Source organism: Octopus bimaculoides, chromosome 3, assembly GCF_046866305.1.
Source record: "Octopus bimaculoides isolate indiv1 chromosome 3, ASM4686630v1, whole genome shotgun sequence".
In the NCBI taxonomy this organism is placed as follows: Eukaryota; Metazoa; Mollusca; class Cephalopoda; order Octopoda; family Octopodidae; genus Octopus; species Octopus bimaculoides.
The window spans coordinates 285,314-303,541 of NC_142930.1; the positions used below are offsets into that span (position 1 = coordinate 285,314).

Genomic DNA, 18,228 nt, shown 5'->3' on the forward strand with positions numbered 1-18,228 from the left:
TGTATGCAATCCATTAGATATTTCCTTAACCACTAATGTTAAACCTTTTATCATTTAATCCAGCCATATCCGGCCTCAAATATTCTATTAGTTTTATGTTCAAACCAGCTAGATCTAGCATCTCACACCTACCAATGTTACTGTAATCATATCGAAATCTCAAAGCTATGAGATAAGGCAGGATGCATTCAAAACAATATAAATATTACATTTGACAGAGCAATCGGAATGCTTAAAGAGTTAAATTTACTTTAAACTAAAGTTATTGTGAATTTAAGTCAGAAATCCTGAAAGTAAATGAAATATTAAAATTTTACAAAACTAAAATTGCAACTCTAACAAATACCCAAATTTGTCATATAATTTTTTATATATAGTCAATACTAACCTTTCCTGTTTAAACAATGTCTATGTTGTAAGTATTGTTTCTCAAAAATAAGAGAAGCGTCCAACTTGCCATCACGATCTCTGCCAGAAACATTGAAACCATCCCGATCATAACCATCATGATCAAATCCATACCTGTTATATCCTGCCAAGTCATAACCCTCTCGATCAAATCCCTCTCGGTTAACACCTGCAGAAATGTAGAAAGAAAAAAGAAAACATGTTAAAACTGGCAACGTACAGAGTGAGTTTGAAACCTTCATGATTAATGCAAAATTAGGAATACAATTTTTTAGAAAGTGTGCAGGATGAGGCTATCATACAGAACCTCCCTTCACAGCCAAGTCTGAAGTCTTCAAACATGATACAGAAGAGAACACAAACAAGACGCCCTCACTGCTACTTCATGCATGTTATAACAGCTACGACATAGCAGAGTAACTAATAGCATTTCCCAGAACAGATTAAAGTATCGAGATTAAAAGGCAAAAAAAAAAAAAGACAAATCCTCCTAAGAAGTGCAAGTCCCTGACCACTGACAACCCGGATATACCACCTTAGTACCAGCTGCTACCCTGCACCAAGGTCACTGTCACCAACCAGCCCACATGAGCAGGACCGCCAAATACCAATCTCCAATGCTTGGTATACGCATATACTCATACATGCACATGCATGAAAATACATATATGCACACACATACATATGCACACGCACATGGATATACATATAAATGAATATATGTGTGCATGTGCATATATATATATATATTTATATACACACGTGTATATGTATACATGTGTGCACGCACGCCCTTCCTTGCACATATTTGTATTTATATGTGTGGGGGGGGGGGGTACTCACCTATGCACACATGCATGCTCACATAAACACATACACACACTTACATATGCTCATATATACTTTCACACACTGGCCCTTCCTCCTTCGCCTCCAACCATGCAACCAATTTCCAGTCCACCACACGGTCAATCTTCTGTTCACCATGCAGTATTTCCCAAGTAACTGTTGTCACTGATATACCAACATCAAATCACGACACCACGTGACCTTCCTTGACCAATCGCAGCCCACTTTATGGCAATAACAATCAACTTTCTTCAACTTCTCTCATTCAAATTCCCAATGTCTGAATATTAGCATCATACTCAAAACTCAGAGCACCAAACTGTTTTGATTCATACATGTAACTCCCAATAAATGTGTTGAGTGCCCTTCTTTCATTTGTCCACTCACTCGTGTATATATATATATATATATATATATATATATATACATGTGTGTGTGTGTGTGTGTGTGTGTTTGTGTGTGTGTGTGTGTGTGTGTGTGTGCAAGGATGGCTGCAGGAACAAGCATGGTGTGTGGTTAACATGTTTGCTTCCCAGCTACATGGTTTTGGGGTTCAATCCCAATGTCTGACACTTTGAGCAAGTGTCTTCTGCCATAGGCCTATGATAGTTTCTCTGAACATACTACCAAAGTCATGTGCAATTCTCGTTGATTCTAGGATATTATGTAGAAAATTAGCACATGATTTTCAGCTTCACTTCTAGAGGTTTACACATCACATTGAAACTAAAACAGCAAAGCAAACTGGTTTATTTTTATTTTCACTCTCATTTTGCAGCTTTCCTTCACATACATGTTACAATATAATTTAGCCAAATTTCCTTCAGTCCCTGCAGGCTGCATCACTTTAATTTATGTCTTGAATTCTCTCTCTCAGGTACCACTTTCAATTCCTATCATCATTTTCAATTTCACTCCCACCCGCCACCCAATCTATATCCACTTCTGCAGGTACTTTAAATTTCAGTTGGAAATTTCCAATTTAATTCGCTCCCAGAAATCTTCATGGAGGACCATCTATTTCATGCCATCTCCATTGAATCTCAATTTCAACACCACCAACCTCTCGCCGCCACCTTGAAAGAGTTTGAGCACCTGCACACGTTGACGTTCGTGCATCTTTGTTACCCTGCTCACATGTATGAGCATGCTCACTGGAGCACATAAGCAAATGGATGGCTATGCATAGAGATAAACATAATGCCCTTGATTTTTTTTTTTTACAACCTATGAACTGTTTTTACAAGTGCATAATATATGAGTACATATAATGTATATAAGCAAACCGTGAGCCCCACATGTATGCATGTCTCTATATATGATCCATTATTCATGTATGTATGTATATATATAATGTACTGATCCGTGACAGAAAATTCAACAAAAAAAGTTCTCCATCTGATGAGAGATAAATATTATTCATTTAAAGGTCACAATATATGTATTAAATAGTTCCCTATTTTGATTTTTTACATTTTCGTTTCTGTTTTTCATTTTCTATTGTTTATTGTCTGCATTTTCTGTCTGCTGCCTTCTCAGACTTTTTGCGTTTCTTCTATTATTCAAATTCTTTAGTTTGTTACGAGATGTGGTCTGTGCCTGAAGAATGTTTGAGTTTTCTCAACATAAGAAGTTATTAGTAGTGCTTTGATACATGTATTGTGACCTCTAAATAATATATATATAGAGAGAGAGAGAGCAAGAGCAAGGTCTAAAATCGAAGGGCCTCAGAGTGAATCTAGCAAAAACCCAAGTCTTAGTAAGTAGGAAGGCAGACAAATCACAAATCTCTTCAGGTAGATGGCCCTGCTTGATCTGTAGAAAAGGTGTAGGTAGAAGCTCCATACGATGTACCTGGTGTAAGCTATGGACACATAAGAGGTGCAGCAATATCAAAGGAAGGCAAACTGGGAAGATAGTTTTTGTGTGTGGCAAATGCATAGGGGCAATAAATACTGAAAATGTGCAGAAAACAGCCTCCGTCACATGCCAAGGAGAAAAACTACAAGTAGTTGATAGCTTCCGTTACCTAGGTGACCAAGTCAGTAGTGAGACCATAGCTGCTAGAATAAGAATAGACTGGGCAAAGTTCAGAGAGCTCCTACCTCTGCTGGTGACAAAGGGCCTCTCGCTCAGAGTAAAAGGTAGACTGTATGACGCATGTGTGCAAACAGCCATGTTACACAGCAGTGAAACATGGCCCACGAGTCACACAGTTTTCTATCTGTGTCAGAGAAGTGAAAGTGAATCAACAGTTTGATTGGGTTCAGTGGAAAAGGTATTCTTTTGACAGAGGAATGAGTGAATAAGATGATTTAGGTAGACAGGGTGTGTGATAAGATTATTAAGCTGAGATTAGTCCCATTTAATACAAGTGTCATTTATCTCTGCATGTGCTCCACATGCTGGGCTGTTTCTATGAATCCCTTCTGTAGGCTTCCTTCACAGTGACAGACAATGGTGTTCTCATTGTGGCAGGGGACTTCAATGGCTATGTTGGAAATCTTTGATGGTTTTCAGTGAGCATGGAAGCTACAGCTTTGGCTTCAGAAATGAGGATGGAACAAGGCTGCTGGAGTTCTGTGATGCAAATGGCATAACAGTTTGCAACATTAATTTCAGGACACCTGCCAGTCATCTGATCACTTATCAAGCTGATGGGCACACAGGCCACATTGACAACATCCTCACCAGAAACAGGGACAGGCATATGCTCGTGAATGAAGTCTTTCCAAGGTGAAGAATGCTCAACTCAGCATAGGTTAGTGGTTAGCGACTTCAGACGTCGGGCTAGAGGGATTCTGAGGCACAAACCAATATAGAAAAGGAAGCTATGGAAACTCAAGGATCTTTCAAATGGGCAGAGGTTTAGAGATGTCCTTAATGAAGGCTTTGATGAGGAGGTAGAGGTGGAGACATATGACAGAGGACAACTGGAAGTTCTTATGGGAGAATCTAGTGAGGGCAACAGACCAAATCTGTGGTTGGAGCGAAGCTTCCACTAGACCAATTGTGACATAGTGGTGGAACAGTGAGGTAGAAAAGAATATAAAAGAAAAGAGACTGGCTTGCAAAGACTGGAAGGTGGGGATAGCAAAGAACCATATCAGATAGCTAAAAGAGAAGCCAGGCATCAGGTATATGTAGCTAGGGTAGAAGCAGAAAGGAAGCAGTTTACCAATGTCCTTGCATGAAGATCAGAGACTTGAAGTGTTCTGGATTGCCAGGCAGTGTGTTAGAGTGAATCAAATTGCTGTGAGATAGACAAAGAACACGTCTCTACTTCAGCTTAAGTAACTTCTATGCTGAAGTAGAGGCAACATGTTCTTTGTCTATCTCCTTAACTTCTTGGAGATTTTAGGGATAATTATACTAATGTGTCCATCTGTTCTAATTTTAATTAAATTCTATGTCTTTGTGCAGCTGAGGATTGCTCTGCATTTTAAACTGATGTAATGATTGCATTGTTCAATTAAATGGAGTTGCATGAAACAATCATACTGCATTACCTCTGGATATCCTTGTTGCTTATTTTGATTCTACTCACCTTATTTTGAAATTGTATGGATAACACCATACTAAATTCTGGTGCCTCAACTTAAGTACCATATTCATCTGAATCTATATATATATATATATATATATATATACACACACACACATACTCACACACACACACATAGGATGCAAGAGATGAGAATCAGTTATTTCCCTTTGAACGCTGACCAGAATCCTATTCAGCTCCCACTCTACGTCTAAGTAGTGTAGAGCTTCACAGATGTTGCAGTGACCAGCTAAACTATTTGAGTGAACTCAAAGGGCTACGTTTGATGTCTAAGTACACAAAGCCTGAAATGACAGACACTGCAGAAGAACGAAACACATCAATGGCCTTGACAGTGGGGTATGTGACGTGCCATAAAGTGATAGTCAGTCATTGCGAAAGGGATTGGGGTCTCATCACATATTAACCCACAGCAATGCCAATGATGCAACCAGTAATGTAACTGAAGAGTCTTGGTAAGCCGACCCCTGGACACAGGGAGGGCACCTGAATAATATGTTGGTGCATGTAAGGGTGTCTCACTCTCTTGACATTGTATGATAGTTGCAAATGAGTGTCACTGTCATACAAGCAGTATCATTCTGCAAATGGCCATGGGGGAATATTACCTTGTTTGGAAATATGTGCAGGTTGTGACAGGAAGAGCATCCAACTGTATAAAATCTACCTCAATAAACTCCCCTTGACTCCTACAAGTATGGACATTAAAAAAGATAATGTTTATGTGTGTGTGTACACACACACATTGATCGAGATGTCCCTTTTAATATCTAAATGACATATATACTTTCATAAAAAAAGATGAAAGAGAGACAATTTATAGAACATTATTATCAAAATCAGTGTTCTAACTGGATTAAACATTGTAAAAAAGAAAAAGAAACAAAATCACTTACCATGATAGTTATATCCAAATTTATTAAAGCCTCTACGGTCAAAGCCTCTGGAATTGTAGCCAAACTGATCATAACCAGATCTACTTATGATTTTCACATGAATATTAGGATTTTTCTCAACAGCACTTAACTCTGACACATGCAAATGAGCACTTTTGTTACATGGTCGACCCTTTCCTGGGGGAATGTAAGTCACACAAAGGTCATTTTCTAGATCAAGAACATCCAACGGTGCCGTATTGAATGGAACCATTGGAATATTTCCATAGGCTGCTGGGAATTTAAATTTGTTGTGGCCAATTTTCTGCCAGGTGGCATACAATCTGTCAATGTAAGTTTGGATGATGTAGAAGAGAGGGTCATAAGCCATTGTTGTCGTTGACATATCACCACCAACAAATGAATGGATATACGCAGCAAATGTCTCCAGAAATTGACTCATTTCCATGAAATCTTTTTTACTGATAGCAGCAGCAACATCAAGCATTGTTGGTACCTCAACAATATGGCTGAAGTTCCTTTTCAGACATGGTTTCCAAGCATTACTATTAAAAAAAAAAGAATAATTAATAATATAAAGGAGCCTGAGAAGTATTAATTGCCCTTAATCAAATCCCAAATTAATCAAATCTCAAATTATTCTTTTTTATGTTGACCACACTTTTTAAAATCTTAAGTCTAACAAAGCAAAAAATAAGTTCATTCAAGCTTAATTTTAAGATTAGTTGTCATTATCATCTTAATCTTAAAATCTCAAGTAAATATTTCCCATTCAAATATAATAAAGATAGGATTTTTGAGAAGTAAAATGATGCGTATATTGAAATGAATGCTGTTTTGTGGCAATAGTGCTAAAAAGAAGATTACCCTGTGTACACACACAAACACACAATACATTCAGGAAAGATATACAATTCTAGAAACCAAGCTGAAAACAAAAGATACATGAGAAGCTTGGTCTTTTGCCCCATCTAGCAGGACAAAATCTTCAAATAAGAACAGACACAGACTATGGTGACACATTCAAGTGATGCCAGCAGGGAAAACAAACAGAAAATAATGATGATGACTGGAAAATTCTGATTAATTGTTCATATAATTAATTAAAATTCATTTTTAAGAGTAACATAAAAAATAACATTAAATAGTCACCTGTCACCAAAAGGATGATCTGGAACACACCATCCCCACCCATCTCCTCCAAAGAAATTGGGCTGCCAGATGATGGCTTCTGAGAAGTTAGCAGCATCAGTTGTGAAATCAAAATATGGTAAGGTAACATGGCAGTCTATCTCTTTCAGTTGCAATTCAACAAGCTGCAAAAACTGCCGATGCCATGGAAGATAGAATGCCCCACCATGTGAATGCATGCGATGAACCATGTAGAGGTCTCTGTATTTATTCCAGATATTGTCTATTCCTGACAAACGAAGCTGGGAAATAGCCTGCTGGAGTTTGGTCATTTCTTCCCAGGTGAAATCTCGAATTTCTTTGCGAAGAATTAAGTCAGAACATCTAGGAAAATATAAGTAAGTTCCAATGAGATTAAGAATTTTATAGACGATAATAATGGTTTTAAGCTTTGGCACAAGGCTGGCAGCTTTGTGGGGAGGAACCTGTCAATTACATTAAGTAACTGATTGGTACCATTTCATAGACCCTGAATCAATGAAAAGTAAAGTTGACATCCACAACTCAAAGTAATAACATATTCACAAATGAATAACTAAATTCAAATTAATTCTTTTTTAATTTTCTTTTGACAATTTTCTTCAAATTTTCCACAACAATATTATAAATTCATTAAAAAGTTTTTATATTTAATGCCAATTTCTAATAAGCATATATATCATCTACCACTTTTTTTTTAAGGTCTTCTTACCATATTTCTGCTCAAATACACTGCTTTGTTTCATTTCATTTTGAAAATAATGAAAAATTTTTAAAACTAATTTTGTTATTATTAGTGTTTGGAGCATAAATTAGTGTGACATTTCGAAAGATGGTTTTAATTTAGGCCAATTTAAACAGGAAGTTTGTATCATAGAACTAGGAGTAGTCTCAGGTCGGTTAGTGTCGAAAGAGTTAACATAAGTTGTATTTGTATTCTTCCAAATACCAATTGCCATATTTAGTAATGTACACTACTTAAATGTTCTTTTATTCTTAATATTTTGATATAAGGTGGAGAGCTGGCATTTTGTCTGTCTTTACATCTTGAGCTCAAATCCTGCCAAAGTCGACTTTGCCTTTCATCCTTTCAGGGGTCATTAAAATAAGTACCAGTTGAGTACTGGAGTCAATATAATCAAGTTTACCCCTCCTCCAAAATTTCAGGCCCTGTGCCTATAATAGAAAGACTTATTCATATTTTGCTATGAATAAGGCAATGAGCTGGCAGAATTGTTAGCAGACGAGACTGAATGCTTTGCAGCATTTTGTCCCTATTCACGTTCTGAGTTCAAATTCTGCCGGGGTTCACTTTGCCTGTCATCCTTTCAGGGGCAATGAAATAAGAATCAGCTGAACACTCCCCCCAAACTTGCTGGCCTTGTGCCAAAATTTGAATCCAATATTTTGAGAGGAATATTCTTCTAATATAGAACATTTATTACAAATGACAAGTAATTATAATTATTATATTGTGAATAATAAGGAATTATACTATCTTTATTATCTGCAGGAAATATCAGATTTGTACGTCAAGCCAAGTAAAACCATGACCATGCATACATGGGGGCATATCCTTTATGGCCATGCCCCACGTCCCTCCCTCCCTCACACACATAATCTGTTTTGTCAAAACTCCCCCACAATCCATCTTACCCAACCTCCATCCCACCACCCACTACAGTCCCCTCCATTCACCCTCATATACCTACCAGCACACTCTCTATGCCCTCACATATCTACTATACCCTCCCAGCCACTCAAATTTCCCTCACCACCACTTGCTACAGCTACCTCTTCCCCATCACTAAACATCTACCCGCATGGAACATCCCCTTCTATCCCATCTGTACCACTTATACTCCCCACCACTGTTCCGCCATCTATTTCTCTATCTCACTCTCTCTCTCTCTCTCTCTCTCTCACTCACTTTATCTATCTCTTCTTCCTCTCCTTTCGTATCCCACTGGGATATCTCCTCTGTGCTAAGACACCTATCTCTATCCCTCTATTATACTTGAACCTCTCAGCTGACACAAAGCCACCTCCCTTGGTTCCACTCCCTCTTCCAGTTGAGAGGTCGTTATCTTGCAAGTAACTTGGTGATTCCACTTACATTGGTGCCATGTAGAAAGCACTGATGGTTGGCACTGGTGGGTGGCATTAGAAAGGGTATCCAGCCATAGAAACCATACCAAAGCAGACAATGGTGCAGCTCCTCAGCTTGCCTCGCTGTCTGTCAAACCATCCAACCCATACCAGTGTGGAAGATGGACAGTAAAGGATGATGATGTAAGTAATGTTTTATAAAAAAAAAAAAAAGTGCTATTTATTTTCTGCTAGCTAATGACTGTAAAATTTATTTCTTCAAACATCATTTAATTATAAACTGTACCTGGCCACTTACTTGCACTTCAATTTTCCACCAGGCATACAAATGCAGTTTTTACAACCAATTGTTATTTCTTTGCCAACTCCAATTTCACTATGTCCAAGTAGATGACAAAATTTTTCTTTGACAATGACTGGATTTGAATTATTAAGTGGGTATCTAGCATCCTCACAACTTAATCCTGGATAGAATCCTACAACTTCTTGTTCTTCATATGGATTATTTGAATGTCTGTGAAATTTTCTGCAAGCAGACACACTCAGAACCTGTAAACAACAAAAATTATAGATAAAAAAAATGTACTGCACCAATATTGACCATATACAATCTAAATAGTAGCTTTCTGCAGTTTAAAAGATAGTTGCCAATAGATTTTGTTTTAAAAATAATGTTTAATATGTTTATAAGACATAAACTTAATTTCATTGATAAAGATACAAACCTTATATTACTTACAGTGCACCTGGGCACTATATACAATAATTTCATTATTATAATCATTATTATAGTAAGCTTGTAAGCACAGGCAACCACTGTGGGGACCACTAAAGCCCTGTGGCTGAAACAGAAATAGCCATTAATGGATAATCTATATCTGAAAATTGAATAGCCAATATTGGCAGTGGCAATGTTCTTTGGCTGAAACTTGAGCAGCCAAATACAATTTAACTTTACTGAACTGATCCTTGACAAAGCAGTTTATTATCTTAAAAGCCATACTAAACCTACCATTTACTCTAAATTGTTGATGGTTAAAGCTTTCGGTTCTTAATTGTTGTGGAAGGATTCTGACAACCCTCAAGTGACAAAAAGTGGATTGACACATTGCTATAAAAGAAAGAGGTGTCAGCTGTTCAGGGTAGGCAGTTCACTGTGAGCTGTATGGGAAGAGAGCATTTAACCTCATGTAACAGTAGTCATAGAGCATCGTGTGAATACTTTCTGTGTCTCTGCTTCATTAAATCACATATCCAGTACCAGGATATAAAATTAACAGATGCCAGCTTACTTTATCTTAGTTAAAGTATCAAGAGTAAAGTCCTTGGTTGTTAAAACCAGAGAATAATCAGTAATACAGCAGACCTCATCAATGTTTTGGACACTTACGTATTGCACACCTTCATCCAACTGGATGGATGTGTGTGTGTGTGTGTGTGTGTGTGTGTGTGTGTGTGTGTGTGTGTGTGTGTGTGTAAGAACGTTTGTGTGCTTCCTTGTCTGATATTGTGTGATAGTTGTAAACAAGTGTTACCTCATACAAGTGAGGTCATTTGCTTCCTATCCTTCTTTGAAAACATATCCAGTTATGGAGTAATATTACCTTGCTTGGAAACAGGTGAGAGTTGGTGAGTAGAAGAGTATCCAGTCATAGAAATCTACCTCAATTCATGGAAATCCAATTCATGGAAAAATAGACATTAAAATGATGACGATGACCATGACAGTAATTCATCCCCACAAAACACACACACACACACACACACACACACACACACACACACCTCATTTTGCTTTCATAATCCAAGCAGTAAACTAATTTTTTATTTCATTTTTTTAAGGAATTTTATTCCAAAATGTTATCAAGAAAGTAATCAGCAGTTCACTCATTTCACAAAAATTAAGGATTTCTAAAACAATGTACCATCATCATCATCATGGTCTTTTAACACCTATTTTTCCATGCTTGCATGGGTTAGACAAAAGTTTGTTGAGTCAGTGTTTTTTTTTTACAGTTGAATGACATTCCTAATGCCAATCCCTACTTGTTTCCATGTTAGTTAATAAATCTCTCATTCTATCGAATAACAAGCAACACTAAACAAATGAGCCGTTAGTCTATAACAGCAAACACGTGCAAAAATAAGGGAAAATATGAACTTGCACACATACACACACGCAACAGGCTTCTTTCAGTTTCCATTTATCAAATCCATATGCAAGGCTTTGATCAACCCAGGGGTATAGCAGAAAACACTTGCCCCATTGGGAAGTGAACTTCTTAACCACGGAGTCATGCTTGCACCTACAATACATGGAATAAAAACAATTCAATCCGTAGAATTTAGTCAACAGACCTGACAGCTTTTCTGAGCAGATTGCTTTCCATTTATTATGTCTTCTCTTTTTATAGAATATTGGTAAATACAGCAAGCGCCAAACAGGGTATTCTTCTGACATTCTTCCAATGATTTGAAATTGTTCACATTGCCACCACAACCTGGAAAGCAATTTGAAAAATAGATAAGAATCATAAGTTCACAATCCATGCAATAGAATATTTCCCCAACGGCCAGATGCATTTCACAGAAGACTGAAAATGAACAAAGCTTTGATAGATGGAAACTGAAAGAAGCCCATTGTGCATGCACGTGTGTGTGTGTGCCCTTGTCTTGGCATCATGTAACAGATGTAAGCAAATAACACCATCCCAGAAGCAATGTCGTTCCTTTCCAGTCTTCTGCAAAATATGTCTGGCCAAGGGGAAATGGAAGCTTGTTTGGAAATAGGTGAGGGTTGGCAACAGGAAGAGCATCCACTTGTAGAAAATCTGTCTCAGTAAATTCCACATGACCCATGAAAACATGGGGAAATGAACATCAAACTAATCATGATGATGATGATGGTGGTAGTGAAAGTGTGCATGTGTTTGTGTGCACATGTGCAAAATTAGCCATGTGCGTTTCCCACAAACTAAAAATTCTGTTGGAAGTGAACTTTACACTGATAAACAGCACAAATTGGTCAGAAAATATAATTTTCATTTTCTTTTTTCCTTTTTGCAAAATTTATTTTGTGAAAAACCTGCCAAATCAGACATGTTGCACTTCAAATTAAAGATATGACTCTCCTACTTTTAGTAAATGTTGTTTTATGAAAATGCTTTTTATAAATAAAAAAACACTTTTTTGTTTTTTCAATAAAACCTTTTTTTCTTGTGAAAACAACATCATTAGTTGTGATATAATAATTGTTGAAAATGCAGCCAAATTTCACAAAAATGATAAACTATCCCATAAAACCTTAATATTCACATATTATTGGTAAAATAGCTCTTTATTACAACAAAGTGTAAATGCACACACATTTCCCTTTAAACCTCCCTCCTCCTCCCTAACACATATACACACAAACTGTTACATTAATCTTGTAAGCTTCAACATCATCTTAAATGTCAAAGTAATTCTACTATTTTCATCTATATTTTTATCAGGCTCTCTTCAAAGACACAAACACACATATACAAGTAAATATAAATCCTACAGTTTTCCTCTTCTTGCAAAGAACTCTCCCTCTTGTGCTACACTAAGCCAAATATTCAAAGAACAAGAATAAACAACGACCTGCCTCTTTGGGTATTTCATTTTATAACTCATAATATTAGGACAAAAACTAAATAAATAAAATAAGAATAAAATTGTGACAAAAAAAAAAAAGGTCAAATTATACAGTGTAACTGGTTGGCTCCTAAGTGTCATAGAATGCCAACTGAAAAACTATTTCTGAAGTGTTTAGAAATGACACCAATTAAAGAATTATTCCAAGCATTTTCACAAAATATCTACTCATATACAGCTACAAACAAATGGAATACGTTCAGACAGTAGGTTTAGTTTTATTTCTGTATTTTTAAGGAAGTTGTTTTAATATTTAATTCAATGTTAAAATGGCTTTTAATATTTCTTTTACCATTGTCTGCTGAAAACTAAATACATCTTGTCAAAGTCAATTGCCTAAATGGTGAATCCCATTCACACACGCTTAACTTTCATAACATACATCAGCATCATTGCTTTAATGTTCACTTTTCCATGCTTGCATGGGTCAAATAGAATTCATTGAGGCAGATTTTCTACAAGCCAATGCCTTTCCTGTTGCCAGGCCTCACCTGTTTATAAGCAAGGTAATATTTCCCATGATCAGACATGTTTTTTTCACAAAAAACAACCTCGCTTATATAATGACAATGCACATTTACAATCATCACATGACAGGGTACAACACAAACAACACACCTAGACATATCATCATCATGATGTGTGTGTGTGTGTGTAGGGGGTATGAGAGGTACTGGTGACAAAAAGACCCAAAGGTATCAGGTAATAATGATATGAATGAGGAGTCCAACGTGGGTTGTGTATTAGCAAGCATATATATAAAAATTAACAGAATGGGGTAAAAAATCCAAGGCTGTGAATAGTTTTCAGAACATTTATCAAGAGAAGGTCTTACAGTTGTTTCCAGGGTATTTTATATATCCCATCATTAGAGACAGTGCGAGAAAATGTTTAAGTAATAGTTATTATAGAGAAGGGATGAAGGGAGCAGGGTGGAGTGGGGAAGAGATAAAAATAGCAGGGGTGAAGTATCTTTATGGGCCGTCAATGTAGGTGGTGAGTGGAAGTGAAAATAGAAGAATCAAGAGACTGCTAGAGTGTAAAGAAGTATGAGGGAAGAGGAATGGGTGGGGGGTGGGTGAATAGAATGAATGAAAAAGGACAGCCTACATTTATCCATGACCAACATATTGATTCCATAAGTTCTGTTGACCTCTTCCTCATCTTCAAACATAGCCTTTAGTCAAAAATTGTAAACTATCATCACACCACACATCATCTTAATGCTTCAGTGAAACCCCTCAAGTATTTGACGACTCTTCATGTAAAATATGATTTGGCTCCAACTCATCTGAAAGAGCTCAGTGGGTGACCAAAACCATCTTTCTAGACATTCTTCATTGCATCTCCATCACACAACTAAAAGAAAACCCAATGCAGTTAAAGAACACTGCCCACACACCAGGGAGCAAGTCACCCCCTGTCACTAACTGATAGGTACTTTCCACATCTGTAATACTTGCTACACAACCATCAGGAAAGCGAAAAAACACCTTATGTTTATAGTAGAACCTGCAAGCTTTCTGTTCCTCTTAACACCAGCAGAGCCATCTGTTAATGCCAAGTCTAAGACTAAATGATGAACAAAAACAGACACCACATACTTATACAAATAGTGGTATTGTCATATTATATTACTACATATGAGACTTTCAGAAGAGCATAAAATCTAATATTTTGAGGTGCTGTAGCAAATATTCTCAAAACATGACTCACTTCCTGTTTCAGAAATATCTCAAAAATGAATGCATCTAAATATCTGTGTGTGTGTGTGTGGATAAAATTCAAAATTTGATAAGTGGCCATGCATAAAATGCTCAGCTTTTGAGTCACTTTGTAACTTCTGCTGATTAAAAATAATATATTCATATTTTGAATTCTACTTGTGCTGTCATCCTGTACTACTCGTGTGTGGGTGTGTGTGTGTGATCTTTGCTGATATGTGTCATCATTTCTCCCTTCACCTCCTCACTTTCATTACTTTTACTTCTATCACCTTCACCCCTCTCCCTCCCTATGTCGGAAACAAATGAAAACAACACTGAGTAGTGAAAACCCTTTCATCCTGCAGGGGACAAAGCAACCTTACTAGAGCTGGGGCTTTATCATAAAATGCACTCCCTATAGTCTGTTAAGTGGGTGGCATTAAGCAGGGCATACAATCAGAAACAATACCAAAAATGCAATGCACGGGTGAAATACAGTCCCCAACCTATCCAAAAGGGTAGGAAATGCTAATAAGATCTTATTTGGACCAGGACAAACTATCCAACCCATGGCAGTATGGAAAGTGGACAATGAGGATATTACATAAAAATACAATTGCTATATTCAGATTTGAGAAGAATTAGTGAAATATGTTCTTACAATCTTAATTTATCACAAAGGCATATTTTAGATTTGATTAAGAGCAATAATTAAATCTTAAAGATAGATTTTGTAAATGAATGAAGTTTGTAGATAATGAAATGTTTTAGAAGAGTGTAGAAGTTCCCATCAAGTATTGTGAAATAATAAAAGAAATGATGCAGGGAACTTGTTGTGTTTGGGGGAGAATCAGTTTCTTCTGTATCTTGCATGAATAACACATCTACAAAGAAAAGTAGCAACAAATATCTACAAGCTAACAACAAATGATCACATGCTAGCAATTGCTATTAATGCATTCTTACAAGCTAGCAATGAATTATTGCAGGCTAGCAACTGCTTGCAATGAATTATTACAAGCTAGGAACAAACTATTGCAAACTAACAATTAATAGCATTTAATATTTTATTGCTAACAATTGCTACCTTGTAATATTGAACAGAGGTACAATCAACCCCTGTAAATGGTTGATTTACCCAAAATCTATAAGGAATTGATAAAATCATTGGTTGTTCCATCACATTATAAGAAGCTGTCTGCTTATTTCTATAAACTTTTGTTACCGTATTTCAGTTGAAACATATTGTCTTCATTTCAAATAATTTTGAAAATAATGAAGGATTTAATACAATAACTTTATTGTTATTAAACTGGAGTTTGGAACATAGATCAACATGGAATTTTGATGGAAAGTGTTAATTTAAGTCAATTTGTAACAAAGTTTGTATCAGAGAACCGAAAACAGTCTTGGACTGGTTGGTACCAAAAGAGTTAATGCACTATTTGTATGCTTCAACTTGAAAAATATACACTGAGTAAAATAATCATGTAGTAGTTGGTTTGTAAAGGTAATAAAAGTGCCATACCTGTATAATTAAATGTAAGGCATTGATTTTTATTACGATCAAAGTAATATGCTTCATAGGTTTCATGGCAGTAACCAGAGTCAGCAGGCCAGACATAAGGATTGACCCAGGTCTCACAGAGAGTACCGCTGAAGGGTGTTGGACAGAGACATTTGAATGTACCATTTGATTTGCTTCCAACACACGATCCACCATGTTTACAAGGTGAACTGCTACATGGCTCTACAAAAGAAAAGAATATGTTAAAGAGAGTAAAATCATCAGAATCAATCAGTTTAGATTTTTGAAAATATTTTGTATGATATTTATTTTGCTTGAACTACAAAAAAAGGTATACGACCCACCGTGGGGCATCATCTTGGACAAGTCCCTTCTACAATTGCCCTTGGTCATTCCTTGTGAGTGAATTCAATGGACAGAAATGCTGCCAAGCCTATCGTGTGTGTGTGCGTGTGTGCGTGTGCGTGTGTGTGTGTGTGTGTGCGTATATATATGTATATATAGATATAGATATACATATATCAGTGCCTTCAAAATGGGTGTCTGGCAATAAACTATTGCATCAAAGATTCCTATCCAAACCATGCTAGTATGGAAGAGTGGATGTAGAATGAGGATGAGGACGACAACAATATCTTTGATTATATATGTTATTCAGTTATTTGTTTAATCTCTCTTTTTTCCATGCCTGATAAAAACCAAATTATTACCTCTGCCTTAGCAAAGGCGGAGATATTGTTTTCAGTTGTGTTTGTTTGTCCATGGACAAGATATCTCAAGAACCGCTGGATGGATTCAGATGAAACTTCCAGAGAGGTTCAGCCTCGTGACTGGCACAAATTCATTAGATTTTGGGGTCAATCTGGTACCAGACAAGGATTCTGGATTATTTTTCCTGTTTTTTTAATTAATTTTTGAGAATGATCAGGTTCATTTTTAGTATTCTCGTTTGTGAGAGCAGTTGAGTTTATTTCAGATATTCTCATTTTAAAAATCATCTCCAGCTAATCGTTGAGAGGATGTTGGTGTTGCCTTGGCAGAGGCTTGCACTCTCTGAGTGCTCTTGTTTTTATTAAAACAGCATACAGTACATTTGCTGATGTGGATAAAGCTTGGTCATGCTTGAATAAACAGTGTCACATGAAGAAAAACAAATTTCTGGAGAAGCTGTGGACGTCAAATGATGCCCATTGTCATCTCACAGGTTATGTGAACAAGCAGAACTATCATTACTGAGCAAACAGCAACCCTAAAGGACTTCATGAATGCCCTTTACACAGCAGCAAGATGACAGTATGGTGTGCAGTTTTGTCACATGGGGTCATCGGATCTTACTTTTTCGAAAATGAATAGGGGGTCACAATGACTGTCACTTCAGATCAATATGTTGAGATGCTGCAATCTTTTGTTGCACCAGTATGAAACAATTTTCCACAACTTCACAAAGTTTGGTTTCCACAGGATAGCGTGACATCACACACAAGGCAATCAACGACACCTGTGTGAGATTTGTTCAGTAATCATGTCATTTCAAGATTCGGTGACATTCACTGACCCCGCAAGATCATTGGATTTGTCCATTTGTGATCTTTTCTTGTGCGGCTATCTAAAGAGTTGGGTCTACGTGGCTCAGCCAAGGACACTGGATGTGAAACAAACAATTCAAGATGAAATTCATGGTATATCAACTGAGTTATTGCACCAAGCAATGAGGAGCCGCAACAACAGATTGGCAGAATGTACAAATAGAGGAGAACATCTACAAGATGCAATTTTCAGACATTAATATTTTGGATTACTGATTCTTAAAACAAGTTGTTTAATTTCTGTCAATAAATATTTCTTGTAGGATTTCGATTTTCCTATTTTTCTTGGGTTTTTCAAAAGTTCATGTCTTTTTTACATTATTAATTATTAAGATGTTTGCATGGAAGACTATATTTAATCTTCATTGCAAATTAGGGTGAAGTAAAATCTCTGCTGCCAACGAAGATTGAACTTACAACAACTTTTAACATAATACTTATGTTAAAACACAATTTTCACACACACAAAATTTTAACTAATTTACACTTTGTTTTTGCAATTGTTCTAAATCATGTATTTTGCTTTCTTGGATTTTACTAGAAGAATAAAAGCCATACCTGAACAACCAGGAATATCAGCCCTCACTTTGCAATCAGGTTTTCCTTCCTAATAAAATTAAAATAATGCAAACATTATAATATCAGTCAACAACTTAAAAATTAACATTAAATGTTTAATTTGTAAACTAAAGGTTACAGAATGTTTAATGTTGTATCCTACATCAGCTAGTTA

The 18,228-nt window shown here is 36.5% G+C and overlaps 1 protein-coding gene across 7 annotated transcripts in view; it reads right to left on the minus strand.

Annotated features, from left to right (window-relative positions):
* Positions 1–18,228, minus strand: part of LOC106883525 (kielin/chordin-like protein) — a 145,770-nt gene that overhangs the window by 102,897 nt on the left and 24,645 nt on the right. For 6 of the 7 annotated variants that reach the window (XR_008263766.2, XR_008263765.2, XM_089348426.1 and 3 more), the window contains exons 6-12: positions 18,054–18,102; positions 15,910–16,131; positions 11,356–11,498; positions 9,296–9,546; positions 6,871–7,233; positions 5,719–6,263; positions 389–577 (exon numbers count right to left, since the gene is read on the minus strand). Coding sequence is in view for 5 of the 7 variants with exons in the window: in XM_089348426.1 (XP_089204552.1) it covers positions 389–577; positions 5,719–6,263; positions 6,871–7,233; positions 9,296–9,546; positions 11,356–11,498; positions 15,910–16,131; positions 18,054–18,102 (1,762 nt within the window). In the remaining 2 variants the exon portion in view is untranslated. Of the gene's footprint in view, positions 1–388; positions 578–5,718; positions 6,264–6,870; positions 7,234–9,283; positions 9,547–11,355; positions 11,499–15,909; positions 16,132–18,053; positions 18,103–18,228 lie in introns of those variants that run through there. The other variant, XM_052966687.2, reaches the window with a different exon arrangement.